Source organism: Papio anubis, chromosome 1 (assembly GCF_008728515.1).
Source record: "Papio anubis isolate 15944 chromosome 1, Panubis1.0, whole genome shotgun sequence".
NCBI classification, from domain to species: Eukaryota; Metazoa; Chordata; class Mammalia; order Primates; family Cercopithecidae; genus Papio; species Papio anubis.
In genome coordinates, this window is record NC_044976.1 from 125,221,783 (window position 1) to 125,236,941 (window position 15,159).

Genomic DNA, 15,159 nt, shown 5'->3' on the forward strand with positions numbered 1-15,159 from the left:
ACCCCAGGGCCACAGGTCCCCCTGTTCCCATTTTCACCTCCCCCAAGAAACCAGGACTTAAAACTTTCTAAGAATTCAGATTCTTGGTTTTTTTTTTATTTATGAGGAATGTATATTGTTAAGTCACTGTTATCAAGGGACACATAAAAGCAGAATCATAAAACTGGACTGCAGCCATTTTCACGGTACCCAAGTCTATGCTTGGGGTCTTCCTGACTCTGTTCTTGGAGTCAAAACCAAGACTCCAAAAAACCAACAAAGTCCCTTCAATGTGAGTAAAGGAAACAGCTTCAAGCACTGACAATTTTTACAAGTGATTATTCAAGGAATGCACAGTAGCCACAGTTCAGACAAATCAACTACAAAAATCATTAAAAAGAAGAGTGGGGAGGGGCACTGCTTATTAAAAACAAAAGACTGGACAAAGAAATTGAAGATAACAGTGGGCGGAAGCTCTGCCTCCTCTGTCCCGTGTGACTCAGAGGGGCATGGGGGCGCGGGGGTGTGCGATCTGACACGGCTCATTTCCAGCAGATGCATGGAATTCAGGGATGCCTCGCGCTCTTCCTACAACAGAAACTGAATACTACAGGCTTGCTAGATAAGATCTCAGGGGTGAGTGGGGGTTCTGATCTTGTGAGAGCCAGTGTTCCCAGTTAAAGAGGAGGCAGCTGGCCAGAGCTCTGCTGGAGAATCTAATGCCCAAGACGGACCAGAGAGGCCAAACAGCTTGAGGACTCAGCAGGTGACAACCCTGTAGCCTGGAGAGGGGCTGCGCTGCCTTCTGATGCTGAGAACCACAGACCTCTCTGACCTGGATGTGGGTGCCAAGACTGATTTACTGTGCCCCCAGCAGACCCAGAGCCAGGGAGCAGGCCTCTTCTACCCCAGGAGACAGGCATCATTTCCCTACCGGTTCCTTGGGATGCTTTGGTGTTCTGCAAAGGCATCCTTAGTCTATTTTTTAAAGTTGCATTTTCTTATTTTGGTCATTTTTTGGTCAAAAGTACCGAGGGTATAGAATAAAAGCAAAGATGTGAATGTCTCTACCAGACAGAGGGTGACCTAGTCAGCAGTTTGGAGGGAAATCATCTGAGGGTGCTGGCTCAGCACATTCTCAGATGAAGGTCTGTCATCTAAAGGAGAGAGGCAGGCTCAGGTCCTGAAGGTCGCAGAGCCTCAGTAGTCCTCCTGAGTGTGTCCAGCTGACTGTTATCAAGTAACACGTAAAAGCAGAATCACAAAACTGGACCGCAGCCATCACAGCACTCAAGTCTATGCTTGGGCTCTTCCCTGCTCTGCTCTTGGAGTCATGACCAACACTCTAAAAGTCAACAAAGTCCCTTCAACATGAGTAAAAGAAACAGTTTCAAGCATTGACAATTTTTACGAGTGACTATTCAAAGAATGCACAGGAGCCAGAAGCCAGACTCCACAGGGAGGCCAAAGGCTCTGAACACACGAGTCAATGTTCATGGAGGTGTAGACAAAAGATTCCACCTCACAGAGTTTGAAGACAACCTGTCCTTTCACCCACTACTACTGCTTTCTATGTCAACACTATAAAGATCAGGTCTGCGCTCTGCCCACGAGCCTACTTCTGAAGCCATCTGGAAAAATGAAAGCACTTGGATAAATGGAAAAGTATGCCTGAATTTTAAATCTGCTCAATTATAGGTTGTCTGTAGCAGTTAAGAATCAACATCTATGGCATTCTTTTAAACACTCCTAATTTACATATGACTTAGTCAACTTCTCTTGGTGTCACTGTCATGAGAGATATTATGCAGGGTAGAACAGTGACGTGAGCCAACAGGATTTTTTGCCCTTATTCTTGCTAAGTCATGATTATCTGAGCAGAGGTGATTTTCTACCCTCTTGGATTTGTCCTGGATTTTTTCCTACGTTGGCTAGGGTGCACGCCCAGCATTTGCAGGGCAAATTCCTAGGAGTGCTTTAGGAGAAGAGGCAGCTGGAAGCTTGGCAATATCCCAAGGCATGCCCATGCTCCTGGGAAGTGGTCTGTGTCACCTTGCTGGGTGAAACCTCCGCTATGGCTTGGGCAACTCCCTTAACCCAGTCTGGCTGGTTCTAGACTTCCCTGCTGCCGGGGAAAGGGGAACACTTCCAGGGAAGCAGCTTTCCTTGCCTTGCCCGCCCTGCAGCTGGCTAAAGTGCAGGATGGGAGGATGGCAGGGCATTATCTGTAGGCTCCAATCACACTTCCGTGGCACTGGGAACTGCAGTTTCCAACTCCTACCCTTACAAATGTTTCACCAGATCCTTTAAGTTCGCCTTTTTACCCTCTGAGGGAGAAAAGGAGAAATTCTGATCACAAGGAAAGAATCTCAGAAGGGGAAGGGGGAAGTAGAGGGGTCTGCGTAATCCACAAAAGAAATCATCAGTCTCGGACATGATCCAGAATTGACTGAAACCTAATCAAGACCACAAGAGGTCAGTGTAGCAAACACAAAGGGAAAGGAAATGGAAAAAAAAAAAAAACTTTTAAGAGGAAATGGACTGCAGGTGCTCAGTGACTATGTATGCTTTGAGTATAGAAAGAAAAGATCACTTCTTAGGTTTCTACCTCTTCACTTGGGGGAAAAAAAGGGGGGCCTGGCCAGACCTTGCCTAGCAATCCCAAAGAAAGCAGGATAAATGGGAACCCAAAGTTTTCAGTATCACCAATTATGGCTTAAAAAGAAAAAAAAGGAGGAAAAAAAAATCCCCTGACCATGTGATGAGGAATGCTACGACCTACCTCTCTCTCACCCTAGTATGACACACCCTAATCCATCTGTCACCGGAGCATACTATACTGGGCAGAGATAAAAGTTCTTTTCCTCCTGGGGTTTGCTAATCCAGTTCCCATAGCCCATATCCTTCAAGCTTTTTTTGAAGTAGTTCTTGGCCGTCTCGTAGTCACGGGCAGCTTTCTTGGCCTCACCATAGGAGAGTCTCAGTAGATCCCTGCGGTAACGGAAGGAGCAGAGCTTCTTAAATAGAAGAAAAATGTTCTTTTTGGAGACCCGGGACAATTCATTCCGTGGCCTAGAGAAACAAAAGCACTCATTATTCACCTGGGACCTGTAAGATGAGGAGCTCACAGTGGAGAAACCGTGGCAGGGAAGGTGGCTCTCAAGCCCTGAGACTGCAGAGGTATGATGCACCCTTGCAAGTCAGGGCAGAGGCTTGGTCCTCACTGCGCTCTCCTGTCTCCTTACCCATCCACGGTGCCTCTGGTACCGTCCAGGATCTCCAGGTCATAGCCATCAGCCAGACACCAGTTGACGCTTGTCTCCTTAGTCTTCCCAGATTGCCTTTTGGAATCATATACGCTGACTCTGCCAACCTAGGAATCCCAGAAGCAATGGGAGAAAGATGGAAACCTTTCAGGAATAAGATTCTGAAGCAGGGACTCGAGACTTATAGCAAAGAAGAAATGCAGAGTCATGATCTTTCTCCTGTATTTAGGGTTCTGTTTGGCTAAGACAGAGCACACTCTAGACATACTAACTCCACCTCGATTCAGATTAATTCCAGACTAAGAGAAGGAAAGCCCTTGGCATCCAAAAGGAAGACAGTTAAAGTTCTTGGGACACCAACAAATGGTGGTGGTGGTGGGCCACTGTGGGCAATGTTCCCTTGTGGGCTACCACTGCGGGCAGTGTTCCCTTGGGGGCAATGTTCCAATGTGGGCTACCACTGCGGGCAATGCTCCCCTTGCTCACATTGTACATTTTTCCTCTATTTACGTGACTGCTTGAAAAGGAGAAAAATGTCAGGGAAAATAGAAGGGGGGTTATAGCACCTTGGGGTGGTTGACAATAAAGGGATGTCGTAGTCCATCCTCAAATGCACTCCCATCTCTTGTCACACGACAGCAAATAGCCCGGGTCAGATGCCCTTGGCTGAAAAGGTAACCTGTGTACAAAAAAGAGAAACATATATACCTGTGTTTGCACCAAATGCTGTTAAGAGGCAGGGGCATGTGGGGATTTTGGAGGTACAAAATGCAGTTGTCAAGAAAGAGAAACAGCTGCCTTGTTAGGAAGCACCTTCTGACCGGGGCTACCCAGGATCTCCCTACCACAGCACACTGGACAACCAGTACCTGAGGGGTGACTCATGCTCACTTTGACAGGGGAGACAAAACACCTGGCAACAAAACATGCCGTTTGGGATTTGGGCACAAGGACGACAGACCAGTTCCAGATCCCAAGGCAGGCATCTTACCCAATGTAACAGATTTGAGATAAATGGGCTGCAGGAAGTGGGTCAACAGTGCCCCTTGCAGGCCCAGCACATTCCAGCGTAGGATTTTGTCACTACAGGACATGGTACGGAGTCTCTCCCCGAGCCGAATGCCATCCCACGTAGGTACAATGTCACTGGATTCCACAGGGATTGTGCCTTCTCCTATGTGAGAGACTTGGGTCAGACTTACAGGGGCCAGTGGACCAAACCACTCCCTGGCGTGGTTTTTATCCTCCTTAAGCTTGAGCCACAGGCAACATTCATTCATTCTTCACATATTTCACAGCATCTGCTATGTGCCAGGCACTATGCTTGGTGCTGGGAAAGAACTTGGTTAGCAAAACCAAGTAAGATGCTTGTCCTCCTAAAACATCTACAGTGGTGAGGAGATTGAAAGGGGAGAGAACAGACACTAAACCAGTAGCCAGTACATACAGAAGAATTCCACATGCTGATAGTGCTCTGAAGGCTTTGAGGGAGCTATGACGGAGGACCACAGGGGGAACCTCCTGGGACAGCAGCAGCAGGGGAACCCAGACATGGAGGAGAAGGACAGCTGGAGTAAGAGTGTTTCAGGCACACAGGACAAAAGCAACGGCCCCAAGGCAGCCAGCGGATTGGCTGTTTAGGGGGCAGACAGAGAGCCAGTGTGGACACAGCATATGCGAGGAATGGGGAAAGTGGCATGAGAGGAGGCCGGGTGATCACAGCAGGTTTTGCTTGTATATGCAGTGCAGTGGGAAACCACCATAGGGTTTAAAAAAAAAAAAACAGCTTTACTGAAATATAGTTCACATGCCATACAGTTCACCCATTTAAAGCATACAATTCAGTCGTTTTTAGTATATTCACAGACTTCTGCAACTGTCACCACAGTCAATTTTAGAACATTTCATCGCTCCAAAAAGAAACCTTCTACCCATTGGAGCAGTCACTCCTCATCTCTCCAACCCTCCCACTCCTGGCCCTGGCAACCACTAATCTACTTTCTGTCTCTATGGATTTGTCTATTCTGGACATTTCATATAAATGGAATCATACAATATGGGATCTTTTGTGACTGGCTTTTTTCATTTGGCATCAAGTTTTCAAGTGCATCCATATCGTAAGCATGTATCAGCACTTCACTTCTTGTTATGGCCAAATAATACTCAATTTATGGATATACTTGATGTTTTATTTATGAATCCATTAGCTGATGGACATCTGGGTTGTTTCCACTTTTTTGGCTCTTGTGAGTAACGCTGCCATGAACATTCACATATTAGTTTCCGCGTGGACACAGGTCTCCATCTCTCTGGAGCATACACCTAGGAGTGGAGCACTGGCTCCATGTAACTGTGTCTATACTTTAGGGTATTTAGCAGGGTTTCAGGACCACCATGATGACTGCTGACGTGGCCTGAACGCAATGGAGTGGATGTGAGGAGACAGTAAGGAGACAGGAGAGGATAGGAGAGAAGGAGCCAGTGGACAATGCAGAGTCAACTGCCAGCTAGACAGGAGGGACCCGGGCGCTTGGCATCCTCATCTGTCACCTCCTTAGGGCTGGGTTGTGCCGCACTCTTCATTTCCTCCCCCCTTTCTCGAGGCGATCCTATGCATTCCCGTGGCCATGAAGACCCTATAGGGGGATGACTCCCATATTTCTATTTCCAGCCAAGCTCCCTCCTCTAAGCTTCACATGGGAACCCCCACTTCCTATTTGACTTGGGGATCTCCAAGGTCTCCCAAACTAACACATTCAAAATAGAACCTTGATCTTACCACACAGCTCCCCACCCAGGTCTTCCCCTTCCTGTAAACAGCACCTCTGTGCCCAGTGACTAATGGTAAAATCCTAACAGCCTTGCAGAGACTTGGGGGCCCGGGGTCTTGCAGAGCCTTTTGCAAAAAGGAGGCGGGGGCATGTATCACTCACCGTTTTCCACCTTGGTGCGGAGCTTGCCTTGTTTGGGATTCTCAAAGACAGGGTAGTGGCGGGAGTCTGTGCTTTCCATAGCACGGTCGCTGCAGGACTTGTCAAAGAGGGCACCATCTCCACATGGAGCGGTGCTGAAAAACAGGGGTGGCTGTTAAAACTCACCTGTGGGAAATCTGCAGTTTCATGGGGCTCCAGAACAACTAGATGTGACAGAAGCAATGGACGTTTTCTAACGCCTACCATGGGAGACTGGAGGTGGACAGCAGTACACTTGAGTCATTCTACACCTGAATATGGACCTCAAACCCACGGTGGAGTGTGGCTTATTGTATGAGGTCCGATTTACAGGCCAAGAGAGCATTCGGATACCCAATTCTAACAGCCTGGCAGGGCCCACCCTGGCAGCAACAAGAACTGTACAGACCTGATATAGAGATGGAATGACACAGTCTTTTTTATTTGGAGCTTTTCTCCTCCCTTAGCAGGTTCAAATATACTATCCTTCGCAGTCTGGGGGTTGTATTTCATTAACTCACTGTAGAGAAACCTACAAAAACAAAGTCTGGTTAGGAAGGTAGGTTTAATTCTGGGAAAAACAGTTGCTTCTATAATCGGACCTCCAAATGAGCAAGTAAGGAAAAGCCTCAATGTTGCAGACCTTTCACAGTTTCTCAGGTGGAAATTCTCCAGGGGAGACCCCAGCATTTCATAAAGCATAGTTAGCCTTTTGGGTCTCCTTCATTTCTGCTGAGGGCTCCTCGCTATGGCAGCTACAGGGATTCTAGGGCAGAGCAAACTGATTCAAGGACTACAGGAAGCTGTTGCTCCTTTCCAAGTCTCTCCCTTCATAAATTAAAGAAAAGGTGACTTAGAGGAGAAAGCTGGCAGGGGCATCAAGGTTGTGTAGGTCCTCAAATAGAAATGGAAAGCTGCCTCATCCCCAAGGCCCTGAGGACTAAAAGGTCATTTTGTGTTTTCCGAAAAGGACATGAAGCAGCAGAGTTAGCAGAAAAAAGGACAGCATTTAAAACCACGCGGAGTAGTGGGAGGCAGCTCAGGTCACAGAGGGGATGGATTCCACCAGACAGGTTCAAATGGACGGGTGAAAAGCAAAGGCTGCCACTGCCACATCATGACCCGTCTGTCTGAGGGGGATTCAGAGAGGCCATGTCAGAGCCACGTGCGACAGGGAACTGGAGCTCTCCAGAGCCGGGCAACCAGGCCACAGCTCTGATCTCGCTCACCTGATGAAGCCTCTCCGGGAGATGATTTCTGCATGGCAGTCATTGACAGTTTCTCCCTTCAGGCTGAGAGAATCTCCTTTCACACAGCGATTCCCTAGGAAGGTGTTTAAAACAGAAATAGAATAATGGAAGGAAACTGATGACAAACAGGATGATGGCTATTTGTTCTGAAAGCTTCAAGGCAGAAACAGCCTCAACTTCTCAGATCCTAGACTCCCATATTCTCTCCTCTAGGAACTAACTCATTCCTCACTCTGAATTGACTGCAGCTAAAATGAGTCTCTTCTCCCTGCCTTGGACTTGCATGGACTCCAGGGGAGGATGAGAGGGACCCGCTTTCAGGCGCCACAGGAGGCGGCATGACTCAGCCTCACTCACCTGTTCCCAAGCTGACGACGACACCCATGTCCTCAGAGTCTTTTTTCATAACGATGGCGGCCAGAATCTTGCGGCCGAGCAAGGAAGGCTGGAAGCTGTTAGTCAGAGTGTTGAAGCACCGGTGGCTCAGCATGGCTATCTGGTCATGGAAGGTGCTGCCAGTGAGAGGGAGCTGTGGGGAAAGGAGGCTGTGTCAGCACCACAAAGCTGAGGCTGCGTCCACCATATTCACCATGGCAGGGAGATCAAGCTCTACTTGTCGTGTGAGTCATCTTTTCCTTCTTATATCTAGTGTCCCAGTTATATGCTCTCTTGAGGCTAAAAGTAAAGCCTAGGAATAACTCGCATGACAGCAAGAGCCACCTCCACTTAGAGAGAAGTTAGGAGAACCCCCCACCCCAAAAAAAGGCACCAAAAGTAGACGTCTTAACTGTCTTTGGCTGTGCTTCTGGGGACCTTGAGAGGAGGAGCATAGTTCTTCTGAGACTGGCCCCTGTCACTGGGGTTACCTCTGTGAAACCCATGCGTTCTGCCTTCTCGTTCTCCCCAATCAAGACACGGAGAGCCGCATCTGCTGCTTCCTGCTTGCCTTGCTTCTTGCTGTGTGCGCAGACGGCTGGGAACCAGCGACCCCCAACTTTTGCTTGGTAAACGAACCTTTGGGATGAGAAGCAGAGAATGAAGACAAGCGCCAGATCCTGACAGTTGTTCCAAGGAAGGGTTAGTTTTGCTGAAGATGTGGCCGGTCTTGCAAACATATGGACCTGTCAAACAGAAGCTGTTTCTAAGGCAGCATGTCCTAGATTTTGGTCATTCATGAATCGCCACATGATTTGTGCCAGATCCAGGTATCACTTGGACTATTACTTAATATTTTTCTCTAAATTGACTTCTTAGAGTCAGCCACTGTGGCTCACACCTGTAATCCCAGCAACCTGAGGAGCTAAGGTGGGAGATCACTTGAGGCCAGGAGTTCAAAACCAGCCTGGGCAACATAGTAATCCCCCAGGCAACATAGCAAGACTCCTGTTTCTTTAAAAAAGAAAAAAAAAGTTTAGCTGGGCATGGTGGTGTGTGCCTGTAGTCTCAGCTACTCGGGAGGCTGGGGTGAGAGGATCACCTGAGCCCTGGAGGTCAAGGCTGCAGTGAGCTATGATCCTATCACTGCACTCTAGCCTGGGCGAGAGAGCAAGATCCCCATCTCTAAAATAAACAAACAGACTCTTTAAAAATGTAAATATCTGTAATACTAGGTATGAAAAAAGAGATAAAAATGTAAACACACTGAAATAGGAAACTTCGTATCACTATTGTAAACGGAAAACCAGTATCACCTGCCACATATTGAAAGTGGCTGTAAAACGGGATATGATAAAATCATGTTATAAAATTCTGACCAGATACCGTTACCAACTTGGACTCTTACTTCATACACTGATTTTTAAAGCCCCCAACTCCATTCCCTCATTTACTTCCTATTAGCTCAAGGGGACTTGACCTGGAAAGGTCATTAGGTCAAGGTCGGCCTTAGGCCAGGCACCCAGACTTTTCTGGGAGTTGTTTTGCAACTCCTGGCAGGCTTGAGCTAACTCTGGGTTAAGGAATGGATCCTGGGCCCATGAGCTGTGCTGATAATAAAGTGCCCAAGTGGAGCAGGGAGGTGGCTTCTACTGCTCCGGCCGGGAATTTCCACAAACACAGAGGGAAGGGCACGGTGAAGCAAAACAGCTTGGAAATGTATCAGACAAGGCATCAAGAATCCTAGCTTTCAACCAGATCCTAATCTATTGGCTGAGAACCCAGCTTTGGATACTCAAACTGCATACAACAGAGGCTTCAGTTTCAAGACTTAGCAGCTCGGACAGTAAAAGGAATCAACGTTTATGTTCAACCACATGGAGTTTCTCACTGTTCCTTGATGATCCGAAGCAACTGAATACCTTCACTCCTTTCTTTGCCCATGCTGGCAGGCTCGTGCAGGCCAGTGGGCTTAAGTTCAGAATGAGAGGGACAGTGGCATGAAAAGAGGATGGTGAAGGGGGTCAGGGACAGATTGTGTAGGATCTTTACCTCAGGGATCCAGAAGAATTTCATGACTGCCCTATGTGTTTGAAAAGAATATGAACTCTTATGTGCAAAGTTTTATAATAGTATGATATATTTACATACATGATAAAAGTTTGTTAATTATGCAACTAGAACCCTTTAGAGCTGTGCTATCCAATATGGTAGCCACTAGCCACATGGGGCTACTGAATTTACGTTAATTACAATGCAATTAATAATTCAGTGCCACAGCACACTAGCCACAGTTCAAGTGCTCAATAACCACATGTGGCTAGTGGTTGGCCTTTTTAGTGAAATGAGTTAAAGTGAAGACAATGAGTATGAATAACTCTGAGAAGTTTGGCTGTAAGAGAAGCAAAGAAATGAGATGGTAGCTGCAGGAAGATACGGGGTAGAGGGAAGGTTTTTAAAAGACGGTCATGGGCATGTTTCAAGGCTGGTGGGAATGATCTGAGATGGAGATGCTACAGATGAGGGGAGAGGAGACAACCAAAGTGGTAAAGTCTTAGAGCAGATGAAAGGGATGGGGGATCCAGGACACAGGGATAGGATGAGGGATACGTCCTTCACTCTTGCTGGTACAGATGGAGGTAGCGGGGTAGTTTGGTAATGGAAAGATAAGGTATTTCTTGTATGCTTACTGCTATTTTTTCAATTAAGTGTGAAGTAAGGTAGTTGAAAGTGAGGAACGGGGTATGGGTGGAAATCTGAAGAAAGAGGCAAAGGTCTGAAATGGTTCTCTCAGCAGAGGAAAGAAAATTAAGAAGAAAAATGCTGGGAAAGGGACAAGAGTGTGGGGAAAGGGCAGTCCTTTATTAAAAACCTTCAACAGCTCTCCACTGCTTTTGTGGTCAAAGCACTAACATGACTAAACAAGGCAGGCCCTGGTGGGCTACCCTGACTACCTCTCTAATATCCTCTAGTGCCAGCCTTCCCTTGTGCTCTCTGCTTCACCCGTAAGGGCCTCCTCTCAGCCCCTTCGCCAGCTCTGCTCTTCTTCCACCACAGGATTTAACAGTGTCCTTCACCTAGAACCCTTGGTCTCTCTCTCTTCATCATCCTTAAAGTCCCAGCTCAGGCAGTACTTCTTGGGGCAGCCCTTCCCCCTCTGCTTACTGAGTCAAATTGTGCTATAACTGATTCTCACTGCAACTCGAGCCCTTTGGAATACTTATCAAATATGAGATCTTACATTTTTTTAGGTGACAATTGGTTAATGTTTGGCTCCTGTTCTAAAAAAAAAAAAATAAAGAAGATACTCCATAAATAAGCGTTGAGTAAATAAAGTAGAAAGATCAGTTAGGAGGCTATTTTGACAGTCTAGATGAGATCGTGGCTTGGATTAGAGTGCTGACACTGGAGGTAGAAAGAACAGGAAGGGATATGGGATAGAAATTCTAAGTATAACTAATAGGACTTAAGGATGAGTTGACAAAGGAGGTAAAGGAGGTAGAGGAAAAGATGATCCTCAGGTTTCTGACTGGAGCCACTGGGCAGACAGTGGTATCACTTACTGAGCTGGGAAAGACTGGAGGGAAATGAAGTGAAGGGGGCAAAACCCAAGAGTTCTGCTTTGGACATGTCAGATTCGGGACGTTCATCCAAAGAGAAGTGACAAGTAAGCAACTAGACGGAGGAATCTGGAGCTCTGAGTGGTCTCCAGCATTTAGATATTAAAAGTCATGGCCGGCGTGGTGGTTCATGCCTGTAATCTCAGCATTTTGGGAGGCCGAGGCGGGCGGATCATCTGAGGTCAGGAGTTCAAGACCAGCCTGGCCAAAACCCTGTCTCTACTAAAAACACAAAAGTTAGTCAGATGTGGTGGCAGATGCCTGTAATCCCAGCTACTCGGGAGGCTGAGGCAAGAGAATTGTTTGAACCCGGGAGGTGGAGGTTGCAGTGAGCAGAGATTGCGCCATTGCACTCCAGCCTGGGCGACAGAGTGAGACTCCACCTCCAAAAAAAGAAAGAAAGAAAAAAAAAGTCAAAAAATTAGTTAATGTCACCAACAAGGGTAGAGAGAAAGGAAAAAAAGAAGACCCAGCATAATTCACATTAAGAAAGAACGAGAGTATGTTATTAAGAAACGTAGTTACTCAATTAGCATTTCCCCTCTCTATGCAACCTTCCTCAACTCCCTGGCAGACACTGGCGGCAGCGCCCTCTGTGTCCCCACAGCACTCTGCATTCACCTCTGATGGCACATTTCTTTTTCTTCTTTTTTTTTTTTGGAGTCTCGCTCTGTCACCCAGGCTGGAGTGCAGTGGCGCAATCTCAGCTGACTGTAACCTCCACTTTCCGGGTTCACGCCATTCTCCTGCCTCAGCCTCCCGAGTAGCTGCGACTACAGGCGCCCGCCACCGCGCCTGGCTAACGTTTTGTATTTTTTAGTAGAGACGGGGTTTCACCATGTTAGCCAGGATGGTCTCGATCTCCTCACCTTGTGATTCACCCGCCTCGGCCTTCCAAAGTGCTGGGATTATAGGCGTGAGCCACCGCGGCCGGCCTGATGGCACATTTCAATACTGCTATGGCTATATGTCTGCTACGCACTTGGGCAACATTTTTTCATATCTTCAATCTAGTTCATAGTGAGTTCTTACATTCTCAATGAATTGACTTGAAGTCCTAGAAAGGATTTCACAGAAGATTTCACAGAAGAGAAGGAGGAAATGAACTGAACCTATCATGTGAAGGCCTGTGCTTAAAGATAAGGAGATGCTTATTGAAAGCAAAGGATATGAAGTAGTAGAAGAGCAGCTGGAGAGAGACTGGGCCTCTCCTTTTCCAGATGGCTTAAACAGTGGGCAGATGTGTGTTCTAAATTGGGTCATGTTGGGCAAAGGGCTACTTTAAAAAATTATGTTAAAAGTTCTTACGTATCAATAAAGAGTAACAATCTGAAAGAAAACTGGAAAAGGACAAGAGCAGGTGGTTCACAGAAAAGGAAATGCAGATAACACATAAATATGAATACATGAAATGACATTACTTCTATTTTTTTTTTTTGAGACGGAGTCTCACTCCGTCACCCAGGCTGGATTGCAGTGGCACAATCTCAGCTCACTGCAACTTCCGCCTCCCAGGTTCAAGTAATTCTCCTGCCTCAGCCTCTGGAGTAGCTGGCATTACAGACGCGTACCACCATGCTCAGCTATTTTTGTATTTCTAGTAGAGATGGGGTTTTACCACGTTGGCCAGGCTGGTCTCAAACTCCTGACCTCAAATGATCCACCAACCTCAGCCTCCCGAAGTGCTGGGATTATAGGCGTAAGCCACCATGCCCGGCTGACATTACTCCTATTAAGGAGAGACAAATTTAAAGTAACAAGATAGCATTTTATAAGTTTTAAAGTGTCCCTCCTTCCCCAGAAGCAAACACAGTTGCCAGTTTTTTCGATCCTTCAAGAAAATATTCTAGCCATATACAATCTTCACCTCTCCTCTCACTTTACACCTTGCTTTTCCACTTTGTGATAGACCTTAGAGATTAAGAAAACATGCCTGTTGCATGGCAAGAATGATGCCATCTTGATGCAAAACCACCATGACCACCAATATTTGACTCCCGCATCCCAAGGTGTTTGGTAGCATAAATAACTCCACACAAAGATTTCTACCAAGCCTCCCCGCCAGCTAGTGCTCATAAGTTTCACAAGAAAGTATAAAGTGTGACCAGCTGCGTGTTTAACCAAAAAAGTCTCTATAGGAAGCATACTTTCTGGAGGATAAGTGCAGGGATCCACCGTCTTGCAGCCACCCAGTACATCATTTCTGTTCCTAAGTCCTATTAAATATTTCTTTCTGAAAAACTGAATTTGTCAGCTTCTATTCAATGAAATATTATGCAGCTATGCAAGGAGTCTGGTAAGTAAAGCAGTCAACATGTAAAACAGAAGACATATCTGTTTAAAAAGACAAAAGGGAAAATGTGCTAGTTATGCATAGCAATTTCTAGAAGGACTCAAGAAACTGGTATAGTCACGTACTGCATAACAATGTTTTGTTCAATGACAAATCACACATATGACAGGGGTCCCATAAGATTATGATGGAGCTGAAAAATTCTTATCACCAAGTGCAGGGGTCTGTAACCCGTTAGGAACCTGGGCACACAGCAAGAGGTGAGTGGCGGGCAAGCAAGCATTCCGGTCCGAGCTCCGCCTCCTGTCGGATCAGCAGCAGCATGAGATTCTCATAGGCAGTGCGAACTCTACTGTGAACTGTGCATGCAAGGGATCTAGGTTGCACGCTCCTTAGGTATTTACTATATTTTTATAATTATTTCAGAGTATACTCCTTCTACTTTTAGAAAAATAAGTAACTAAAAAAAGCCTCAGGCAGGTATTCCAGAAAGCACCGTTACCATAGGAGATGACGGCTCCTATGCATGTTATTGCCCCTGAACACCTTCCAGTGAGACAAACGTGGAGGTGGAAGATGGTGATACTGAGGATCCTGACCCTGTGTCGGCCTAAGCTAATGGCTAATGTATTTTCATCTTAGCTTTTAAGAAAAAAGTTTAAAAAGTTTAAAAAAAAATAAAATTTAAAAACAGAAAAAAGACTATAGGATAAGGATATAAACAAAGGAAATATTTTTGGATAGCAGTACATGTTTGTGTTTTAAGCTAAGTATTATTACAAAAGAAACAAAAAATAAAAAAGTTTATAAAGTAAAAAAATTACAGTAAGCTAAGGTTAATTTTTATTAAAGAAAACTATTTTAAATAAATGTAGTTAGTCTAAGTGAACAGTGTTTACAAAGCCTACACTAGTGTACAGTCATGTCCTAGACCCTCACATTCACTCTCCACTCACTGGCTGACTCACCCACAGCAACTTCTAGTCCCGCAAGCTCCATTCATGGCAGGCGCCCTATACAGGTGTAGTATTTTTTATCCTTTATGCTGTCTTTTTACTGTCTTTTCTCTGTTTAGATAGAGACACCAATACTTACCAGTGGGTTGCAGCTGCCCACAGTATTCACTATAGTTACATGCTGTACAGGTTTGCAGCCTAGGAGCAACAGGCCGTACCATACAGCCTGTACGTGTGTAGGAGCCCATACCATCTAGGTTTATATAAATACACTCTGATGTTCTCACAACAACAAAACCATGTTTCTCAGACCGCATCCCAGTTGCTAATGCATGACTATAGTAGTATATGGGTCTGGGGAGAGAAACTGGAAGTCTGAGACAGAAATGAGACTTTTCATTGAAATGACTACTTTTTCAATCAGCTTAAATGATTTTTTTCAAGATGGAGTCTCACTCTGTTGCCCAGG

General features: G+C 46.0%; 1 protein-coding gene across 3 annotated transcripts in view; it reads right to left on the reverse strand.

The window, feature by feature from the left end:
* Nucleotides 1-68: 68 nt before the first annotated feature.
* ADAR (adenosine deaminase RNA specific) overlaps nt 69-15,159 on the reverse strand; it is a 47,188-nt gene continuing 32,097 nt past the window's right edge. For 2 of the 3 annotated variants that reach the window (XM_031653343.1, XM_031653344.1), the window contains exons 8-16: nt 8,313-8,460; nt 7,804-7,975; nt 7,426-7,519; nt 6,606-6,728; nt 6,179-6,312; nt 4,237-4,419; nt 3,812-3,924; nt 3,225-3,352; nt 69-3,051 (exon numbers count right to left, since the gene is read on the reverse strand). In XM_031653343.1, coding sequence (XP_031509203.1) covers nt 2,814-3,051; nt 3,225-3,352; nt 3,812-3,924; nt 4,237-4,419; nt 6,179-6,312; nt 6,606-6,728; nt 7,426-7,519; nt 7,804-7,975; nt 8,313-8,460 — 1,333 coding nt within the window. In that variant the 3' untranslated portion in view covers nt 69-2,813. Of the gene's footprint in view, nt 3,052-3,224; nt 3,353-3,811; nt 3,925-4,236; nt 4,420-6,178; nt 6,313-6,605; nt 6,729-7,425; nt 7,520-7,803; nt 7,976-8,234; nt 8,461-15,159 lie in introns of all 3 variants that reach the window. The other variant, XM_031653342.1, reaches the window with a different exon arrangement.